Source organism: Centruroides vittatus, unplaced genomic scaffold (assembly GCF_030686945.1).
Source record: "Centruroides vittatus isolate TY-2023 unplaced genomic scaffold, ASM3068694v2 contig_1891, whole genome shotgun sequence".
NCBI lineage: Eukaryota > Metazoa > Arthropoda > Arachnida > Scorpiones > Buthidae > Centruroides > Centruroides vittatus.
Genome location: NW_027121163.1, coordinates 392,698 through 412,654, shown reverse-complemented (window position 1 = coordinate 412,654; position 19,957 = coordinate 392,698). Strand labels below are relative to the sequence as shown.

Here is a 19,957-nt window from a genome sequence, read left to right as displayed (position 1 = left end):
TTTACTTTATTTTATGTTTTATTAAAAGGGCGTAATTATCATAACAAAAACTTAAAATATTTTATGAATACAATAAACCATTTTTTAATCGTTAATTTTAGCGCTATATCACGAATTACAATAAGAAAATCAATGGTGAAAATCATCAAAGAATAGAACCAGTTTCGTCCATATCTTCTAGAAACATAAAACGACTTGCAGTTACCAATTGAGACTCTTTACTTCAGCCCTCGGACTATTTTCGCTGTAAAACTGAGCGTACCATTTTCTGAATTTGGCAATTGTCCTGTCTTCCGAGACGTAAACTGGATTCTTCAAATACATTTTGTAGTTCCATATGCGAACGTCACGCTCAATCTGTTAAGATAAATATATTTTTATATATTAAAACACATATCTAATGAATACCTTCAAATTTAAATCAGTGGAATTTAGATAATTGACCAAACGGGATTCCCAAAACATCGCAATACGATCAAGTAAGGTCGAGAATCGAGAAGGAGAGTAATAATGGCGGATGAATCTCTGTCGAAACGGTCCTTCGGGTATAACACTTTGTACAAATGCACTATTTCCAAAATCACTTTGCAAATACGAATGGATTATTGCTGGTCCAATCTGAAAAGTTAAAAATATTTCAATACAACACAAATGCGATTTTATGAAATTATTTCATTTTAACATTTAGTTTTCTAAATAGAATTTGTATTTAGATAAACACGAAACAGTTCAAATAACACGGTTTAATCTTTGATTAATTTCAAAAAGAGTCTGATCATAATTAAACAGCAGTTGTTGACAGCTCACTGTACAACAAACTGTTCCCCATATATAAGTGAAATTTGGTAGACACGCTGCTTGTATATGTGTACAGCTCGAAAAATACCATTTTGAAAATAAAAACATGGTCACGGTTTAGGCATACATGAATGGTTTTTAAATTCATGTATGCCTAAACAGTAATTTAATATTTAATTACCACTTGGATTTCAAAGTTTGTACATAGAACAGATATTCCAAACAATTAAACGGCCGTATTGCCTGTATATTTGTAACAGTGGGAATTTGGTGTGCATACTGGAGAGCAAAAAACCTTCCACATATTCTGGAAAAATTTCCACCAATTTTCTGGATGCAGAATGATTCTGGACGTAATACCATATTTGTGAAGGCAATCGAAATGAGCCAAATCTGATCCATTTTCCATAATCTCCTGCAATGAAAAAATAAAAGTGCCGTCGATTAGAGCCCAGTGGGGCAAGAGTATTCACTTAGTTTTTTACACAATATAAATTCTGTGTTAGAAGAGTAAAAATCTTAAAATTTTCGCACAATAATTCTTAAACTATCTTCGCTAACATTTCCCAAGTTTGTATTAATATTTTGAACATGTTTCAGAAATAAGGAACATTTTTATCATTTCTTTTTCTCTGTATATCTTAGTATACATTTGTTTATAATAAGAATTCATCGACCTAACCCTTAAATGACATTTGATATTAAAGTATTTTTTCTGTGTCAAATATCAGCTACAAATATCCATCATTGAGCTGCAACTTAAAGAACTGTAGACCTATAAATTCCAACTGTCGCCTGTCTGTTCATCTGTCTGCCTTTCCTTGATTTAATATTTGTAATTAAAGAACTTTTGCATGTTTCCACTTCTCACATAGGCGTTCTTCCTTCTCTTCCTCACATCCTTGGCAGAAAACTCTCTCTTTGGTCTGAACTTTCCGCCTTCAAATCTGGAATGCCATTATCCACGTATAACGATTTATGAATAACTTTTTCCGATTTTGTTGTTTGCGTCTTCTTTCATACAGTATCTTTCTCTTCGTATCTTCTATTTATGACTCTAAAGTATTTTTAAAAGGCGTGCTTGTTATTATTTTGTATTTTTCTGCTTTCTTCCTTCTTTGTTTCCTAACCTTCCGTTATGGAAGTGGTTTGATTTCAGCAGGAAAGTGAAATCTTCGAGTCCAGAAGTAGATGGAACTGCATCTATTCCTCCAAGCTACGGGGCTTCTTTACTGAACTCTCTATCTGCTACAGCAGATATCTGTGTTTCCTTATGAACGCATACCTGTTACTGCACAAAGTGCAAAATCCTTACCCGTAAACACTCCAGGATCCATAGGCAGAATCCCACACATCTTAGAAGTTTTGACACCTACAGATAACGGTGGCAAATAATTTTGCTATTTGAAATTGTGTGATGACACTTTTTGAGTTACTGTACTTACAAGCCAGTTGTTGCATGTTTCTGCAGAAATAGTATTTAGTACATTACAAAAGCAACGGTACAGTGGGTGAATTTTGTGGCTGCTTTCTGAGTACTCAAAAGCTAATGTTCGGCTTTTGAATGTAAGTCCATAGAAAGACGTGTTCACAACTTTACAATGACAAGCTAATTATTCTCGAAACAATCAATACTCCAATTCAATATCAATCTTATAATTGGGGTAAAAGAACGCTCGCATGAGCATTTATGCCTCACAGTAGAGCGCAAACTTTTACCCGCCGCGAAAGTTTCACCCCATTCTACTTTACTTTCCATAATTTTATTTGTAAATACCTGAATGTGACAATTAATAATGTGTTCGGTACGTCCTTTACAATGCCATAATCCGTCTTCTATTTCTGATATAACTGCAGGTTTCCAAAGTGGAGGTTGGCCTTCTGCGTGATGCCAGACGTAAATAAATCCGTTTTGTTCGATTGTTTCCCAACGTTTTATGTTAGCCACTTTTGGAGCTATATTTAAATATACATGAAATACATTTTTGTAGTAAGTATATAATTTTTTACATCCTTTACCTTTCTCCGCGTAAGGTATTTTCACACAAGAACCATCGTGTCCAGAGAATCGCCATCCGTGAAAAGGACATTCGATGCAGTCTTCGTGGATCTTGCCGTCGATTCCTAAATTAGCGCCCAAATGAGGGCAATAAGCGTCCAAAACAAAACTCTTACCTGTTTTTCCGCGAAATATAACAAATTGTCGACCTGTAAAGTAGTCAAAATTATTACTTACTGAGTTGTAATAATGAACTTTTGAAGATTTACTAGTCTTAAGTTAAATTCATTTACATAATATAACATGATCTTTACAATCAATGTTTGTAATTATTCTTTATACAATTGTTGTAGGATAAGGTAACATAATTTGAGACACCTGTGAAGGAAAATGCCTCTAATGAGGACATCCTATAAGAAACTAGCCCCTATTTATTTTTGGGCACGTGAAAAAACAGGGAAACTCCACGTGACTAGCGCATTGTCGATGCTGCAACCGCTATTAACTACAAGTGTTTGGCGTTTTATCCACTATGCCACTGCTGAGCATTATACAATTAAATAATTAATCTATATTTGTATGGCAAATATCTATAGTATGCCATCGACAGTTATAAACACACATCTCTATATATAAAACTTTTAACATTTTTATTCGCAAAAAGGGTATTTTTATAATGAACTAACTTTTAAGTTTTCAGTCTTTCAGCCATTGAAAAATATCTGTCATGAAGCAGTTAGTTTTGATACAAGATATAATACTTACAGCTTGCTTAAAACATAAAATAAATAAATAGTCGAAGCATTCGACAACATATTCGGGGATACTATAGATTACTATCTGTGGAATTTCGGGACTTTGAGTATATATCTGAACTGAGGGAACCGAGACGAGTTCAACGATACCCTACTTTTGGACCGGAGACGAAAAATAAAAAAGTTATCATACTTTTTTCGGCGATCGCGCGATGATAGGGAGTCGCGTCGCTCTCCGCTAAGTCGGCCTCGCTATCGCGATCGGGAGTCCCGTCGCTTGCCGTTAAAATTGCCTTTAGTCAGTGGCGTAGCGTAGTGGGGGCGGCAGGGGCGGCCCGCCCCGGGCGGCACTTTTAGGGGGCGGCATTTTTTCACAATAAATAATAATAATATCTTGTAAAAATTTCAACAATTTCATTTCATATTTTTGTCGCAGTCTACGATTCGGACCGATTGAAATGAGCACGGAATTTTTTGTTACTTATTCTATGACGAGACTGGGGAATCCCCCTTTTTAAATGAATGCATGATAATGACATCTTGCTCGTTGTAGCGACTGACAACACCGTCTGTACTGACTTGTAGGGATTCCCAGTATTTTATTTAAGGGGGGCGAGATTTTTATCCGCCCCGGGCGGCTGACACCCACGCAACGCCACTGCCTTTAGTAGACGTTTTCCCCTCTTTTTTACTTTGTTCAAGAACTACCGTGAATCGATCACTAGTGTAGCACATGGCGGCGTGTGGTGGCGCCCATACGAGAGGTCAGTCGGGCCGCCATGTTCGTTGCCATAAGTAACATTAACCGAAATGGCGATCGCGCGATGATCGGAAGTCGCGTCGCTCTCTCCGCTCTCGTATCGCGTGTTTAACCCTCCGGGAGATGACCGTAGTCCGACGTCACGGTTTGCAGACTTTACCGCAAGATGGCAGTACTAGCAACTACGGTGCCGTCTTCGTGAGAGCATTAAAAAAGTATGGTAAGTGAAAAAATATGATAACTTTTTTACTTTTCGTCTCCGGTCCAAAAATAGGGTACCGTTGAACTCGTCTTGGTCCCCTCAGTTCAGATATATACTCAAAGTCCCGAAATTCCATAGATAGTAATCTATAGTACACCCACATATTCTTAAGGATAATTTATTTTTAATCTTTAATTAGGAAAAGTGTCGTGCTGGTCGTCGATCTAACTCCTTTCAGGGAAAAATGATTCAATTAAAACAATAATCTAATTTTCGGTTTGTACCGAAAGTGTGTATATACAGTAGAGCAGCGATTATTCGACCCCCGATTAACCGTCACATCGGTTAACCGACCGCGTTCTAGTCGGCAAATTCAAATGTCCGCTAGTGATGTGGCGCTACAATATTTGGCTGTCTTGGCTACTTTAATATTATTTTTGTTAAATTTTTGTGTCTTTTAGCTGGCAACACTGGCTCGACCATAAAAGGGAGGCCACTATTTAAACCAGGCTTAATTGTATTTAACGACGCTATCCAATTGCTGTTTTTAAAACGTGTGCGAGATTTAGCGGCAAAAAAACGAGTGTCAGCTGTCAAGCAAAAGAAAATTTTAGACTTCTTTTTCTAATGTATAGGCCTACTTTATGTAAAATATGTAACCCGAATATATATTTTTTCGTTTTATATTTTTCAATATACAGTACAGTACTGAATTTATTTTGTGCAAAATACAGAAATAATTTTTAACGATACAGTAGCGACGATTATTATTTTTAAAAAATTTTGTTAGGTTTAACATCGATGAAAATTCAACGCGAAGTAGGTTAATAGCGATATACTAATATATTATAGTAATAATGTATTTTTTCATACTTTTCGGTTATCCGACCAACTCCAGTTCCCAATTGAGTCGGATAACGATGCTCTACTGTAGTTAATTAGGGTCTCCTGCCCATATGCCTTCCATATCTGGTGTTGTTTTTCATGTATCTTACTCCGTTCTCTGGATTGAAGAACAGACAACGGACAGACAGCAACAGCAGGAATTTATAGGCCGACAATTTATTCAAATTACAGCCCAATTAAAGATATTTGTTTCATATCTCTTACAAATTAAAACCGAGTAATTATAGATTCATTTTATGTTATTAATTATATTATCGTTTTCTATATTATAATATAATTAAAGTGGAATAATGAGCGAAAATTATTTATGCTGTGCAACACGATCATTTCGGATGCTGCCCCGAGTTTTATGCATATGAAAATATTCTTATTTGATCTAATCAATTTACAACCGAATTTATATCTAAGATTCAAGATTAGAGTTACAAGTTAGAACTTCGCATTGTCTATTTCTGCTCAGAAAAAGAACAGACAGCGATTTTTTATGTCAATGAAAAATTACTATTGTTCAATGTGACACGTGTCAAAAATATCAAAAATATTAAGAAACTAAATTTGGCCTGGCGGCTTGAATGTGAGGGGCATTGATACTATTAAATTTCTGTGGTGAAAGGTCGAGAGGTTGAAAAGATAGAACGTGGTCATTTTCTGGAATGGGGTGGGACTTTTACACTTTACAAAACTCATCACTACCTTCAAAGCCAAGTAATTAAAAATATAAGAACTTTTTAAACAACATCTCATTACATGTGACGCCACACAATTTTATTTTTTGCTAAATAACATAAAAGTTTCTTTAATAAAATCTCATAACAGCCGGGAAAGTTACGCAACTTTTGTTGATGGATTTTTTCCCCTAGTACCACACATTCAAAATGCTAATAAATATATATTAGAAACTTTTATAGCAATATAAGAAACGTACAGTATTTAAATACTGTACGTTGTACTTGTACTTGTAACTGTTGTACGTTGTACTTGTAACGTACTTGTACTGTACTTGTAAGCCATTGGTTACATGTAAGATAAAACTTTAAAATCTCAATTTGGGTTCATTTCAACGTATTTTTTTAAATTTAAAATTTTTTTTTTTTTTTGACTTTCTTTTCACATCTAGGTGTTATCTGTTCAACCTAATAAATTCTACGTGCGGTAGATTGTATTAATAGTTGTATAGAGGGTTCAATAGGACAGAAACAATATTTTTATACCTCACATGTAATCGATTGGCTTTCGAGTTTACTAGAGTTTGTTAAAATTGCAACACCATAAAAGATTTCAGAGATTATATGAAAAAACATAAGATATAAACGAAATATTTACATTGATTGATTACTGACCAATTACGTTGCATTGATTACAATAAAACAAATAATACTATAAATTATTGTTTTATATTGACGCAATGGAGTGACGTTTTTCAAAATACTTGGCATATTATTCATCTCTTTATTTAGTTTACTGACTAAATAAACAGATGAATAATATGCCAAGTGTTTTGAAAAACGTCACTCCATTGTGTCAATCGGTTTAATTAGAATAAAAACTATAAATTATTATTATTTCGGGTTTAGTGGGTTATACTCGGTTGACACCGGTAGCTATGTACTATGCCGGACCAGAGTCAAGGCATAATAACCAAAACAAGACAAAAATTAAATAAATGTGTCAGTGTGTGTGTCTGTATTCAGGAATTTCCTGACAATATGGCATGTATTCAATATAGTGGCCTTCTGTAGTATGATGTATGTGTTTCTATTCAATTGTAATGTTCTCACGATTTTGTGAAGTGTGTGTGTGTCTGTGGTATGACAGCTGTAAAGAGAGAATGACAGGTATAATAAGCACCCTATCCATCATCTACAGATACCTTATTTCCTGAGCGAGTTCTGTGTACTTGCTGATTTTTTCAGAGCATGTGTTTTGTATATTATGAGTGTTTGGAATAGATATGTCTGAAATGTATGTGATTTTATTGTGTTTGTCAATGAATGTGTATTATTATTATTATTATTATATTATTAATATTAATTATTTTTACTGTACGATAAGTGCTCATTGTTAATGAAAAGGTATTGAAAATTCATGATAATAATTCAATTTTTGTGGGTCCTTGGCACTAGGGCCCAGGTCTTAAGTCCTATTAGTCCCTATGTAGATCCGCCCCTGGTCCCGAGGAATTTCTTGCTAGGTGGTTGGTTTGCGTGTCCGATAGTATTGGCTGCAAGAGAGGATTTCGACTTGTCGGTTGCCGAGTCACCATTTCCCACAAATGTTCAATATACGATATGTCTGGCAAACGGGCAGGTCAAAGAAAAAGCGGTATCTGCTGTGCCTGAAAGACGTATTCAACTGTCCTGACAACATGGAGTCGAGCAATGTCCTGCTGGAATATATTACCAAGAATGCTCTGAAAGAAAGTTGAATTCTGCCTCTACAGCGTTCCCGAAGTAGCAGTAACTGTTGAGATACCCAGACCTCTAGTAAAATACTCTAAATATGCTGGAAGATGGCGTTCACCACGATACCTTCTAATTCGTAATCAGCCATTACTGTGGTCCAATCGGGACTTGCCTGAAAAGTGGAATTGTTACCAATCGGTTCCCATTGTATCTAATTATGAACCCATTGTAGCCTGAGGCGACGATAGTCTAAAGTCCAGGAAATTTGTCAGAAAGGAATGCGTCCAACCTTAGTGCTCTTTGAAGCAGACGGTGTCGAACTTTACTTTCAAATAATGCCACACCTGTTACAGCGCTCGTCTGCTGTGCTAACACTTGCGATGACACAGAACACTCAGTCACTGCCAGGCGTTGAGGTGTCTGTCATCCCGTCGTGTTGTCACATATTTTAAACTACTGCCGAATGTTCCGTGCACACGGTCCATTTTGATCTCCATACTCCAAACATGCATAATTGTCATAGTGTTTTTGCCCTATACGAGTGGCAATGTCGTAGCTTGAGAATTCGCCTTCGTGCAGGCCAACAACGAGTCCATGTTCAAACTCCGTTTGTTAATATTACAACTTTCGTCGTTGAAGAGGTACAGTGATTCCTGGAAACACTTTTACCGCTGGTTATCCGCAATGCAGTCCTGGTGTGCTTCCTCAAAAGTCCTGCATTCATGCACTACGAACGCCACGAGGACGCTCCAAATATCCATAATACATCACTGGAATCAATTCAAAAGTAGTAGACCTATAAATTTCCACTGTCACTGTCTGTTCTTCCTTAATCTCGAGAACGGAATTAGATACACGAGAGTCAAGAACAGATGTGAAAAGCGGCTTGGGAACAGGTCCGGATTAACTATATAAGATTTTCCAGTCCAGAACGGAAGTAATTTCAATTCAAATATATTTTTTAATAGGGCTTAGATTGATGACTGGCACGACTCTATATTTAAAGAAAAAGTATGATGCAAGACACTACTAATTTCAGGTGGAAAACATATATTTTATCTTAAATAAATTTATGCCCGGCAATGTGATTATGTCACAATAAATAATTGCTCGTTATTGTAATATTTATCATTTTACGTTATAACAAAAAAATATCTTAAATTAAATATTCAATACTCTATAATGTCTATAATATCTTACATTAATAAGTTTTATATTTAACATCCTACCAATAGCAGTAACAGGCTTGCACTCTCCAACAGATAGATCTCTGGATTCCAACAAAGGTATCCTTCCATTTGGATAAGCGGGAGGAATTTCATCTGGACTTCTCCATCTATTTGTTTCTTTCAATAACTGCAACCGTTTCTTATATAATTTACTGGCACTTGCTCTTCGATCGTTATAACCAATATCCGTCATGTCCTGCATAGATAAAAAGTAGTTAGAATGAAAGTAAATTTTCTTGAATATTTACTTTTACTTACAACAACTTTGTTATGAGTTGATAATGAGAAATAAACAATAAGAATAAGAACAACTAATAAAAGTATTAGATACGGTTTATTCATAATTGCTGTGTTGATGCACTGAAACATATCCAAAAACCGGGAATATTTACACAATTCCTTAGTTACAAGGTCGTTGAGAAAGGTGAACATTTTACAAGGATAGAACCTTGAAAATATCTGAAACGAAAAATGTTAAATAGATTAGTCAATTGATTTCAACATTAACTAAAACTCACTAACTTCAATCAAAGCTGATTCTGTCGATAAAACAACATTGACATAAATTTGCTTGAATATTTTTGAGCAGAAAGTAACAGAACCTGCTCGTACGTCACAAAGTGTTTTGTCTGTGATCGAAGTACAAAGCAACCGCACGACCACTAAACGTGGTTTTTTGTACATATGGTCTGTTCTGAAATACACGAGTGACTATGAAATAAATTAATTAATAAAGAAACAATAAGCATATTGTAGAACTGATTCCCAAGCAGACAGAAAGAGTTTTAATGTCATTGGAGGATATATATAAAGTGTTAAACTTAATTTGTAATCAATCACCCCTTCGCTTAATTAGTATAACTCTGGATTTCCTTTAACTTTGTCACACGAACTGTTTTTTGTTCACCTTTGTATTTGTATGGAAAGAACAATACGAAATAATAGAAATTAATTGAATATTCGTTTAATCAATTTACTTCTATTGGTTTATGATACCGTATAATAATAACTTTATCAAAAGAACAGTAATAAAATGAAAAGTATAAATTAATTTGAAGTAATTTAATAGTTGTAATGAATTTGTATAGTATATGCTTGTCCCAAATCCTAGAAGCATCTCTGCTTCAGCAGATAAATTGCACTGAATGATAAATATAGCACACAGGACAGTATAAAATACAGGAGAGAAGTAGATTACGGATGAATTCCTACAAAATATTGTTATGGAATTCATGATGTAATACAGGTTTTATCGTGGAAAAGAAAACATTACATTTTCAATTTCAACAATGGTAAATAATTGAACTGTAGAAACTGAAACTTTCAATAATGGACATTTTTAGAAGACTAAATAGTTTTCACCAAGTTGCAAATGACGTGAATTCCAGTGGAGAAAATGGAACTAAAAAGTCATATCGAAGACTTCTTGCACCGAATTCTCCTCAAAATAGAGTACTTTGCAGGGAAATTACCTATTGTACAATGAGTCTGAAGCAAATTGTATCTTCTCTAGTCACGTATGATAATCAACAGTGTACTCAGTTATTAAAATATGTAATCATATATGAAAATGAGAAAATAAAACAAACTCGGTCTCTGAATAAAAGCTATATAGACAAGGGCTAAATATAACATGACGTGGACTGATTAATGGCAACAAGTTATGTGGAGTGACAAGAAGTAATTCAACGGTCTTTCTAGTCATTTTTGTATGGGCCAGAAGACTGGAGAAGCTATTTGCACAATATTAAAAAAAAAAAAAAAAATGAATTAACTCACTGAACACGTCAGCAAGACGGCGAAAGTGCTATGGCGTGGTAGGCATGTGGATGAAGTGGTATGACAAATCTAGGTTTTATCTCTGACCGTATTAATACTGTAAGAGTGCGGCACGTACTACAAAAGTACCTAATGCCATATGCAGAAAAATTGAAAAAAAAAAGCTTTTCCAATATTGATTATACATCATGAGTGGGTACAATATTTTGCACCCACTCATGATGTATAATCAATTTGGGACTGGTTTGTTTTGCAAATAATGTACTGTACATGTTATGGACTGATTCTTATCATTACCTGATGTTATTCCTATAGAAAACATATTTTTGTATTTTACGAAAAGTGTATATAAAAAGGAAAAGCAATATAACAATAATGGAATCATTAAAAAAAATAACTGATGTCCGCACGAAATCACAGATAAGAGGGAAAACCTTACTAAAAGAATGCCGTATAGATATATATTAATTACTTCGTAAACTCTACTTTAGGAAATAATTAATTGATAAGGTGGAGTTGGAAGATTTTGATAAAAACAATGGTCTTAGTAACTAAAATGTATATTTATTGACATCAGTGGCGTGCCGTGACATTTGATGATAGGGAAGCCGCGTTTCTGTAAGAAGCCGACTTACAGGGGCAATCAATTAATCGCGCGTCAGGACCCGTTCGTATTCGTTCGTTCGATAAGCCAGTAAAAACCGTATACTTCTTTAAACGTATTTTCAATAGATTATCCGACGTACTTAATAAATAAGAAAGTTCAATATAATTACCTCCGTTATTAGATTCAATAAATTCCCCACGCCCTCTAAATGCCAATTCTCGCTTTGAGAAAAAACATATAACGTCTATTAATTTAGATATATCTATTAATCGTGATTATCTCGTTATAATTTTCAATATTTATTTTATATTGTCTCCCAATGTTAAATTCTATTCTATTTTGATTTGCAAATTGCTTCAATTTTACGAAAGAATCGTCATTCGTCAAAATGTCGAAATATTTTTGTCCACGTATTTATATTTAATTTAGGCATCGGTCTTTCTCTTTTAATAATGTTTTCTTTTTCGTTATATGATCTTGAGCCAAAACTTTTTTAAAATAAATTTTTGAATCACTAGCCACGATATAAGGGCAAAAATTAAAATTATCAGAAAAACTTACTTGATAAAACAAAATGCGTGACGAATATACATACCTAGTACAAAAAATTCTCCAATTGTACGAATATACTTTTAAAGAAACTTATAATTAAATATAACTTTGTGAAGAAACGTACATGAAAATAACAAAATATTCTTTACTTTTTAAATCTTAAAACAATCCACTTAGTGAAATAGCTCGCTACGAGTGGCTAATGAATGAAATGAGAGACGGTCCAGGTAGGTGTGTGCGTGCCAAATTCCGAGGGTGCCGATACCGGTCGATGTGAAATGCCTCTTTTGTCGCGTCACTAGTATATATCAAAGGACGCGACGGGGTTGTAGATTTTAAACGTTTCTTACCATAGTTGTAAAAATCTAAATATGTTAAACTTAACAGATTGTCCGTCGTTCGTTTTCTAACTAATTGGTTTTAGGACCGAGTGTTCGCGGAAATTTCCAAAATTTACAACTTTTCGGTCACTCTCGTTGGACTGGAGAAATTTCTGTCTTTACATCTAATATTACGAAGAGATCAGACCCCACTGTACTCAGCAAGAGATTGGTTCGGTTAAGCTTCCGTTTAAGTAAAATTTCGGCTCTTTCATGGGGGTTTTATTTATGTTTCTAATTCCCTAATCGCTTAATTACAGTCAAACCTGTTTTTATGCGGGGGGTAGGGACCGCATTAAAAAAGACGCATTAAAAAAAATCGCACGAAACTTCACGAATGGCTGTAAAAAATAGTTTTCGCAACACAATTAAAAAATATTTTTTTATGCGGTCAACAGGGACCGCATAAAAAAAGTCTCACATAGAAAATAACTCAAAACCGTACGAAATAGAATTTATTGAAAACAGATGTCAGCACTTGACTGCATCGTCTGGTCTATCGTCTGTTTTACATATTTTTGTCTAGGTGGTGTTTTGTTGACTTAAAAAGTAAATTATTTCATTTTTTGCATATTCATGCAATAATATTACTATAATAAGTGCATTTATGCTATAATAAGTTTATTTAGCTATAATAAGTCAACGTGAGACATGACGAATCGCACGAGACTAGTCGCCAACTATACCGCACAAATAAAAAATCGCACAAAAAAACCGCATAAATTAAAAATTCGCATTAAAAAAATCGCACAAATAAAAATCGCACATAAAAAGAGCGCATAAAAACAAGTTTGACTGTATTTAACTACTTCTTAAGTAGAAATAAGTCGAAACCGGTTACTTTGTACTCGAATATCTGTACTCTTGGGAAAGAAGTGAAAAGAAATTTTTATGACAACCGATACATAAATCGTAAATTTAAGGAAAATAAATTCTAGAGCTTTTTCTGTACCATTGTACGTCTCATTCATGAAATTTGGTTGTAAATGATGCTGCCAAAGTAACAGTTGATTTTTTAACACTGTACTAGAATTGTACACGTTTTTTCTGCATCCCCTTACAGATGGGACGTACTAAATCGTAATATCACCGGTTTAACATCGAAATCCGTAAGTAATATAAGATGGGAGAGCGGAATAAACGCGGAATAAATATATCAAATATTTTAACGGATTTTTTAAACTCCCGTCAAGTATACAGAACTATCATAAAAACATGCCAGTAAACTCCTATCGGTTGGGTTAAGTTATAAATCTAGTCTAGGGTGGGCAACCCTTTTCATAACACGGGCCAGAATAAATTTTACGTTTTTTCCGCGGGCCGTAGTAGTTAATTGACGCCTTTTGGTGACTCGTAATTTTTTTAGTCTGCAAATATGAAATAAATAAATAAAAAGTTAATTACTGCATTTATTTCTCTTATCGTTTTCGAAAATTACAAAAAATTGGAAAAATAACTATTAATTAGTTACTTTTCCAACTTAATAATCTATTAAAGATCTCGCGGGCCGGATAGAAACTTTTCGCGAGCCGTAGCTGGCCCGCGGGCCGGGGGTTGCCTGCCGTTGATCTAGTCTACTCGTGATTCACGTAATCGGGCGAGGGCGGCCGAATACCTAGCAGGCAGGCGGCTAACAGCCCACTACCGGTCCGGGATATAAAATTAGATGCTTTATGCGTGTGTCGCTTCTACCAAATAAACCGGGTGAGGTTGGTGCTCTGTAAACCGCATGTGCCAATGCCAGTGGCGTAGCGTAGTGGGGGCGGCAGGGGCGGCCCGCCCCGGGCGGCACTTTTAGGGGGGGCAAAATTTCACAATAAACAGTAATATCTTGTAAAAATTTGAACTATTGCATTTCATATTTTTGTCTCACATACGATTCGGACGGATTGAAATGAGCATGGAATTTTTCAATATTTATACCTAAATAAGGGGGTGGCGAAATTTTCCTCCACCCCGGGCGGCTGATACCCACACTACGCCACTGGCCAATGCCTATATAATCTGGCTGATTGGAAACTGACCCGGTTTCGACACTCCTTCCGCCACCGAATTATTCGAATATACAATAGCAATCTTATCGTTTTTTTTCACATGTAGTATAGAAATTTGTAAAAGATACATAATGCAGTTATAATAAAATATTAATTTTAATTAATGCGAAGTACGTTAGAATATGAAAATTTATATTTTATAAAATACAAGGGAAGGTCATTAGAAGGTGGAATCGGCGCTTCCATCGCTTCCAATGACGGCACGCCACTGTTATTTTAATATCAACAGTTAAATGACTTTTAATTGTTTTAGTTGGATTTAACGCTAATTTTATAACGATTCTTGCCTGACTAAAAGGGGGTTGCATTAAGATTTCTGAGCTTTTCTCACTTGAAAGATATTTAAATAAGGACTAATTTCGCTCATAAAAAGCACTTGAAAGGACAATCCTGTACAGATCGGCCATGTATTGCGTTGTCTTGTGCTAAATCTAACTATACGTATTCTGAAACTTCGTAGTAGTTTCTACCAAAAATATAAAATAATTGAAATTGAAGGATAAATTCAAAAAATAATTTGAAATATTATATACTTGTAAACTTTAAAATTGTACCCGTAAAGGAACTTTTAGTGGCAACGTCCTAAAATAGGAATTACAATGATATTAAAAACTGTCTGAAAAGTCAACGTAAACTGTCTGTAACCAGTTAACGTAAAATTTTATTGTACAGTCAAACCTGTTTTTATGCGGTCTTTTTTGTGCGGTTTTTTTATGCGATTTTTTTATTTGTGCGGTATAGTTGGCGACTAGTCTCATGCGTTTTGTCATGTCTCACGTTGACTTATTATAGCTAAATAAACGTATTATAGCATAAATGAACTTATTATAGTAATATTATTGCACGAATATGCGAAAAATGAAATAATTTATTTTTTAAGTCAACAAACACCACCTGGACAAAAATATGTAAAACAGACGATAGACGAGACGATGCGGTCAAGTGCTGACATCTGTTGTCAATAAATTCTACGTGGGTTTTAATTACGTTAATTAAACCTTCAAAGTGCTTTCACAGTCCTGGACCATTAAGATAAGATTCATTTCAATGCGTAAATTGAAAGTAAATGTACATGTACTATTTTTTCTATTTAGATATAAAATTTTAGGAATTTTATTTTATGTTTAGACATAATCCCTGAAAATGAATAAGGGCAAAAACAAAGCGAAGAGGAAGGAATCGTAGTCTTAGTCTCCTTAGATACTAAGATTGGTTGGTTGATTCATGTTTTTTTGGCGCAAGAACCATGTAGGCTAAGCTGCGCCAGGTCAAGTGGTAAATAAATTTAAACAAGACAAATCAAAAACATATGGTAAAAATTACGTACTATACATAAATAAAAAATGAAATAAAATAAATAGATAAATAAACAAACAACAACAACAACAAATGTATACAACAATTTAGGTGAAAAAAAACAAAATAAATAAAAACTATATAATAAATAAATGATCAAATCTCTTTATACATATTAATGACTTTCAGAAAGTCCAGTAGATTGTCCAGACTTGACTTCTGGCCCAAAATCTCTGACAGTCTTGCATTTCGAAAATACTGTTTACGCAATCTCTCAAAGACAGAGCAATTGCACAGTATGTGTTTTACACTAAGAGGGTACTTACAATACCGACATACAGACTGGTCATCACCCTTCAAAAGGTATTGATGAGTCAGTCGAGTATGTCCAATTCTCAATTATCTAGGCCAAACTCCATTTATCTAGGCCAAGTTATATATAACTCATTTCTCTCTTTGGCGTCGTGATAAATGTAGATACCAGAATATGGCAATTAATAACATGTTTACCACGACCCTTGTAATGTGATAATCCCTTCTGTATTTCTGGTATAACAGGTGGTTTCCACAGAGGAGGTTGGCTTCTGCACGATGCCACACGTAAATAAATCCATTTTGTTCGATTGTTTCCCAACTTTTTATTTTAGCCACTTCTGGAACTACAAGAGAGTTCATTTTAATATTAAGCCAGGAGCGAAAGATATATTTCCAGCATTGCAAGAGTATGGCCATATTGTGCATTGGTTCCACTGCAACGTTTACAGTAAAATCAATTAATTTGTTCAAAAAGATACATTTGTAAATCGTAGTTTTGCGACAAGTTGAAAGTCGAACGCAAGAGTAACGGAAGAGAATTATTATAACATGTAGCGTAACGTAGAAAGAATCTCTGATTGTAACGTATAAAAACATTGCATAAATTAACAGAAAATCAGTCAGGTATATTTTGCTGTACTATATGTTTAAAATGACAGCAATCAGCAGCCATACAAACATACAGATGATTAACATTAACAGTGTGGCACTATGACTTGCACGCAGCGTGAAGACCAGTCATTTCGCAATGTTCTCGATGATCATAAGACATAGTTGTTTTTTTAATAGTGATGCCCACAATGTAACAACAAGGTGCAAACTAACATTCGGTCACACGCTCATAATTTTTTTGTGACCGAATGTTAGTTTGCACCTTGTTGTTACATTTGGAAAATAGCCACAAAATTACAACATGATTTGTACATAGCCTGTTTTTAAATAATTCATTTATTTAACGGTAAACATTGTAGCGAATCTATTGCATCATTATGCATATACACATGCAATGCTAAAATTCTGTTCATAAAATATTAAATTGAGCACTTAAATAGCACTCAATTTTCAATTTATTTCCAATTCTTTCTGCTAAATGTTGTCTCCCAGATTAAAAATGGGTTCGACACTTACATTAACATACTTCTAATTTAGATAATGCCCTACATTCCACTTTATTATAAATTTTCTACGTGGACTGAACGTATTAATAGGACTTTATACTGGCGTATCGGTTATCAACACAAGGACGTAGACAATTTATAATAAAGTACAATTAAGGACTGTAAGGCAACTAAATCTACCCTACATTCTAACTCCAAAATATTGATTTAATTTCTATACCGTACGTCGATTAATTTCTTGTCTTATAGTAGCTAGTTGGGCATGAGCTTCTAGGCTATATCGTCCCGTGGTAAAATGTGACGTAATTGTCGTTTTATGGTGGTCGTTTTATGACGTAATTGTGTTTGTGATGGCCGTTTGTTTATTTAAAATAAGTTATGGCAACACAATACTTGAGCGAATAAAACTCTCTTTTATAGGCTTTAAATAATATAAAACTTTTGAAAACTGTAAACAAGTGTATAATAATAATTAATTTTAAAATGATTTGTACTATTTTATTATTATTATAAAACTGTTGTAAAGCGGGTTGTAGGTCAGAGTTTTTTTCACAAAAACTTAGATTAATGAGTCAACTGTTCGGGAACAGTTAATTCACTTCGTTTATCTTCAAATATCGCTCAGCGATCAGGTGAGTACGTGATATTCTGATTTTTTCTTTTTAGGTTATACCGATTAAAATAATTAAAATTGGTGTATTTGATTCTTTATATATAATTTTATATCAGGCAATTCACGATTTGTAAGCGTTGTATTAGAAAAAATCTACTTATAAATAGACTAGAGGTAGCGAATATGTTGGCTAATGTGACCATAAGATCGGCACCACGTCACGATACCTTGTCAGGATGACACCAGTATGTCCGAGTCGACGTACGATCGCTATAACGATCTCGTTCTCGCGCGAGCGGTTACGTATTAATTTATAACCCTTTCTCTACATAAAAGGCTATAGAAAAACGCGAGAGAAAATCTAGATTCTCACACTAATATATAGGTCATTTATTACGATTGTAATCGCCGATAATCTTAACGTAATATAAAAGAGTTTAATATAATTTAAAGAATAATGCTGCTTTTAAAAGTTAATATTTATAAAGACATATTTCCGTTTAATTTTATTTGTGTGTTATTAATGTGTTTGCATAATTAGAATAATTAAAATTGAACTCATTACTCGAATGCAAGTTGGATAGACACACACTGATTTGTTCGTTTGTACCTGACACATTTCTACATTAACTGCATTGTTGCATTACGACATCTAGTGTAATTATTATCGGAAAAACTGAAAATTTTAACAACGGATTCGGTCGAACCTGTGCGAACCCGCTGAATATCACCCCTGCTTATGATTCACATAATCGGGCGAGGGCGGCCAAATATCAATATCTTGCAGGCAGGCCTCTAACAGCCCACAACCGGTCCGGGATAGAATCATTGGAAGCGTTATATGTGGGTAGCTTCTACCAGCTAAACCGCCTGAGGTTGGTGCTCTGTAAAGCGCATGCGCGAATGCCTATAATGGCTGCTTGGAAGCTGACCCAGTTTCGACAATACAGCGCTTCCATTCCGCCACTGATATTCGAATACACAATAGCAATCTTATCGTTTATTTCACATGTAGTATAGAAATTTGTAATAAGATACATAATGCAATTATAATAAAATATTAATTTTAATTAATTCAAACTACGTTAATTTACGGTAATCTATTACCAATTGTAGTCCGTCCAATTTTTTCTTAACGAGGAGCGCCGCAGAGCTCCAGGGTGACGTAGAATGTTCGATGATATTATTTGCTAAAAGTTCATCGATTATTTCATTTAATTGCTGACGTTGCGCATACGTCAGCAATTAAATGGAATTCGATGAGGGGGGGGAGTAAACGCGCTCCGCATCGCCGGTATCAATTTTATGTTGCACAATATCACAATACCCCAAATCATAATCATTTAGGGCGAAAACGTGTCGATATTTATATAATAAGGCTAGAAGCTCTTGTTGTTCGTCTTCCGGGATATCGGTCCAGTCAAATAATTGATTAAATTCGACTTTTGATAATTGGGCCGTTTCTCCTTCTCGAATAAACCCTACCGGGTCTGTTTCCTGGACCGCCTCGAAATACCTTTTCTCCTTTCTTTAAAGTTATGGTTTGGTGGGTCGTGTTACGGAGACGGATAGGTACCTGTTTTTTTTTTTTTTTTTTTTTTTGTTGGGTGTGACCAATACATCGGCTCCGAAAATTCCTTCTTGGACAAGGAGATGTGTCTCGATTACTCCCATTTTATTATCTGGACGGCGACGACCCCGGATGGTAGCGCTTACGATATTATCCGTCATGGCGGGGAGTCTATTAAAACTACCTCCTTTCCTTCTTCTACTTCTACCTGCCCCTGTGATCCCTTTTTAGACCTTATAGCCGCAGTTACCTGGGCCCTGCCTCTCGATTTCTTCCGACCTTCCTGGACATTTCGGTTACTTTCCGTCGTTAGGTCGTTTTGTTCCTTCCCCGCTCCTTCTCCGGACATCGTAGAGTTTAACAGCGTTACTACAGTAAAAGAGGGTATAATCAACTCTCCTTTCTTAAGGTCGCCGATTTTGAAGGTAGGGTTCGCAATACGTAAGTAGTAGTGGTTTGAGTAGCACTGATCACAAAATTAATTTCATGAAACATACCGATCACAAATTTAAATTAATTATTAAATGTTTTTATAAATTTGAATTAAATTAATTTTATTTTAACATTTTTAGAAAACTTTTTAATTCAATTCAGTTTTCATATTTAGAAAACTTTTCAGTTC

At 34.8% G+C, this 19,957-nt stretch overlaps 1 protein-coding gene across 2 annotated transcripts; it reads right to left on the bottom strand.

Moving 5' to 3' along the window:
- LOC136970072 (cholesterol 7-desaturase nvd-like) lies at positions 1-9,499 on the bottom strand. 2 transcript variants are annotated; one of them, XM_067264445.1, is made up of 6 exons: positions 9,310-9,499; positions 9,052-9,247; positions 2,818-3,006; positions 2,576-2,754; positions 445-618; positions 1-357 (listed from the first exon to the last, which is right to left on the bottom strand). In XM_067264445.1, the coding sequence occupies exons 1-6, from the start codon at positions 9,481-9,483 to the stop codon at positions 202-204; spliced, it is 1,068 nt and encodes a 355-aa protein (XP_067120546.1). In that variant the 5' UTR covers positions 9,484-9,499; the 3' UTR covers positions 1-201. The 2 variants fall into 2 exon arrangements, with proteins under 2 accessions (XP_067120546.1, XP_067120547.1); XM_067264446.1 differs by lacking the exon at positions 1-357 and adding an exon at positions 980-1,213 and having other exon boundaries at positions 484-618.
- Between the last annotated feature and the right edge of the window lie 10,458 nt (positions 9,500-19,957).

Coding starts and splice junctions, on each gene's coding strand:
- LOC136970072 (XM_067264445.1), bottom strand. CDS start 9,483: ATGTTCACCTTTCTCAACGACCTTGTAACTAAGGAATTGTGTAAATAT. Junction 3,007..9,051: donor CAAGCCTGTTACTGCTATTG/GTAGGATGTTAA, acceptor ACTACTTTACAG/GTCGACAATTTGTTATATTT. Junction 619..2,575: donor TTATTAATTGTCACATTCAG/GTATTTACAAAT, acceptor TTAACTTTTCAG/ATTGGACCAGCAATAATCCA.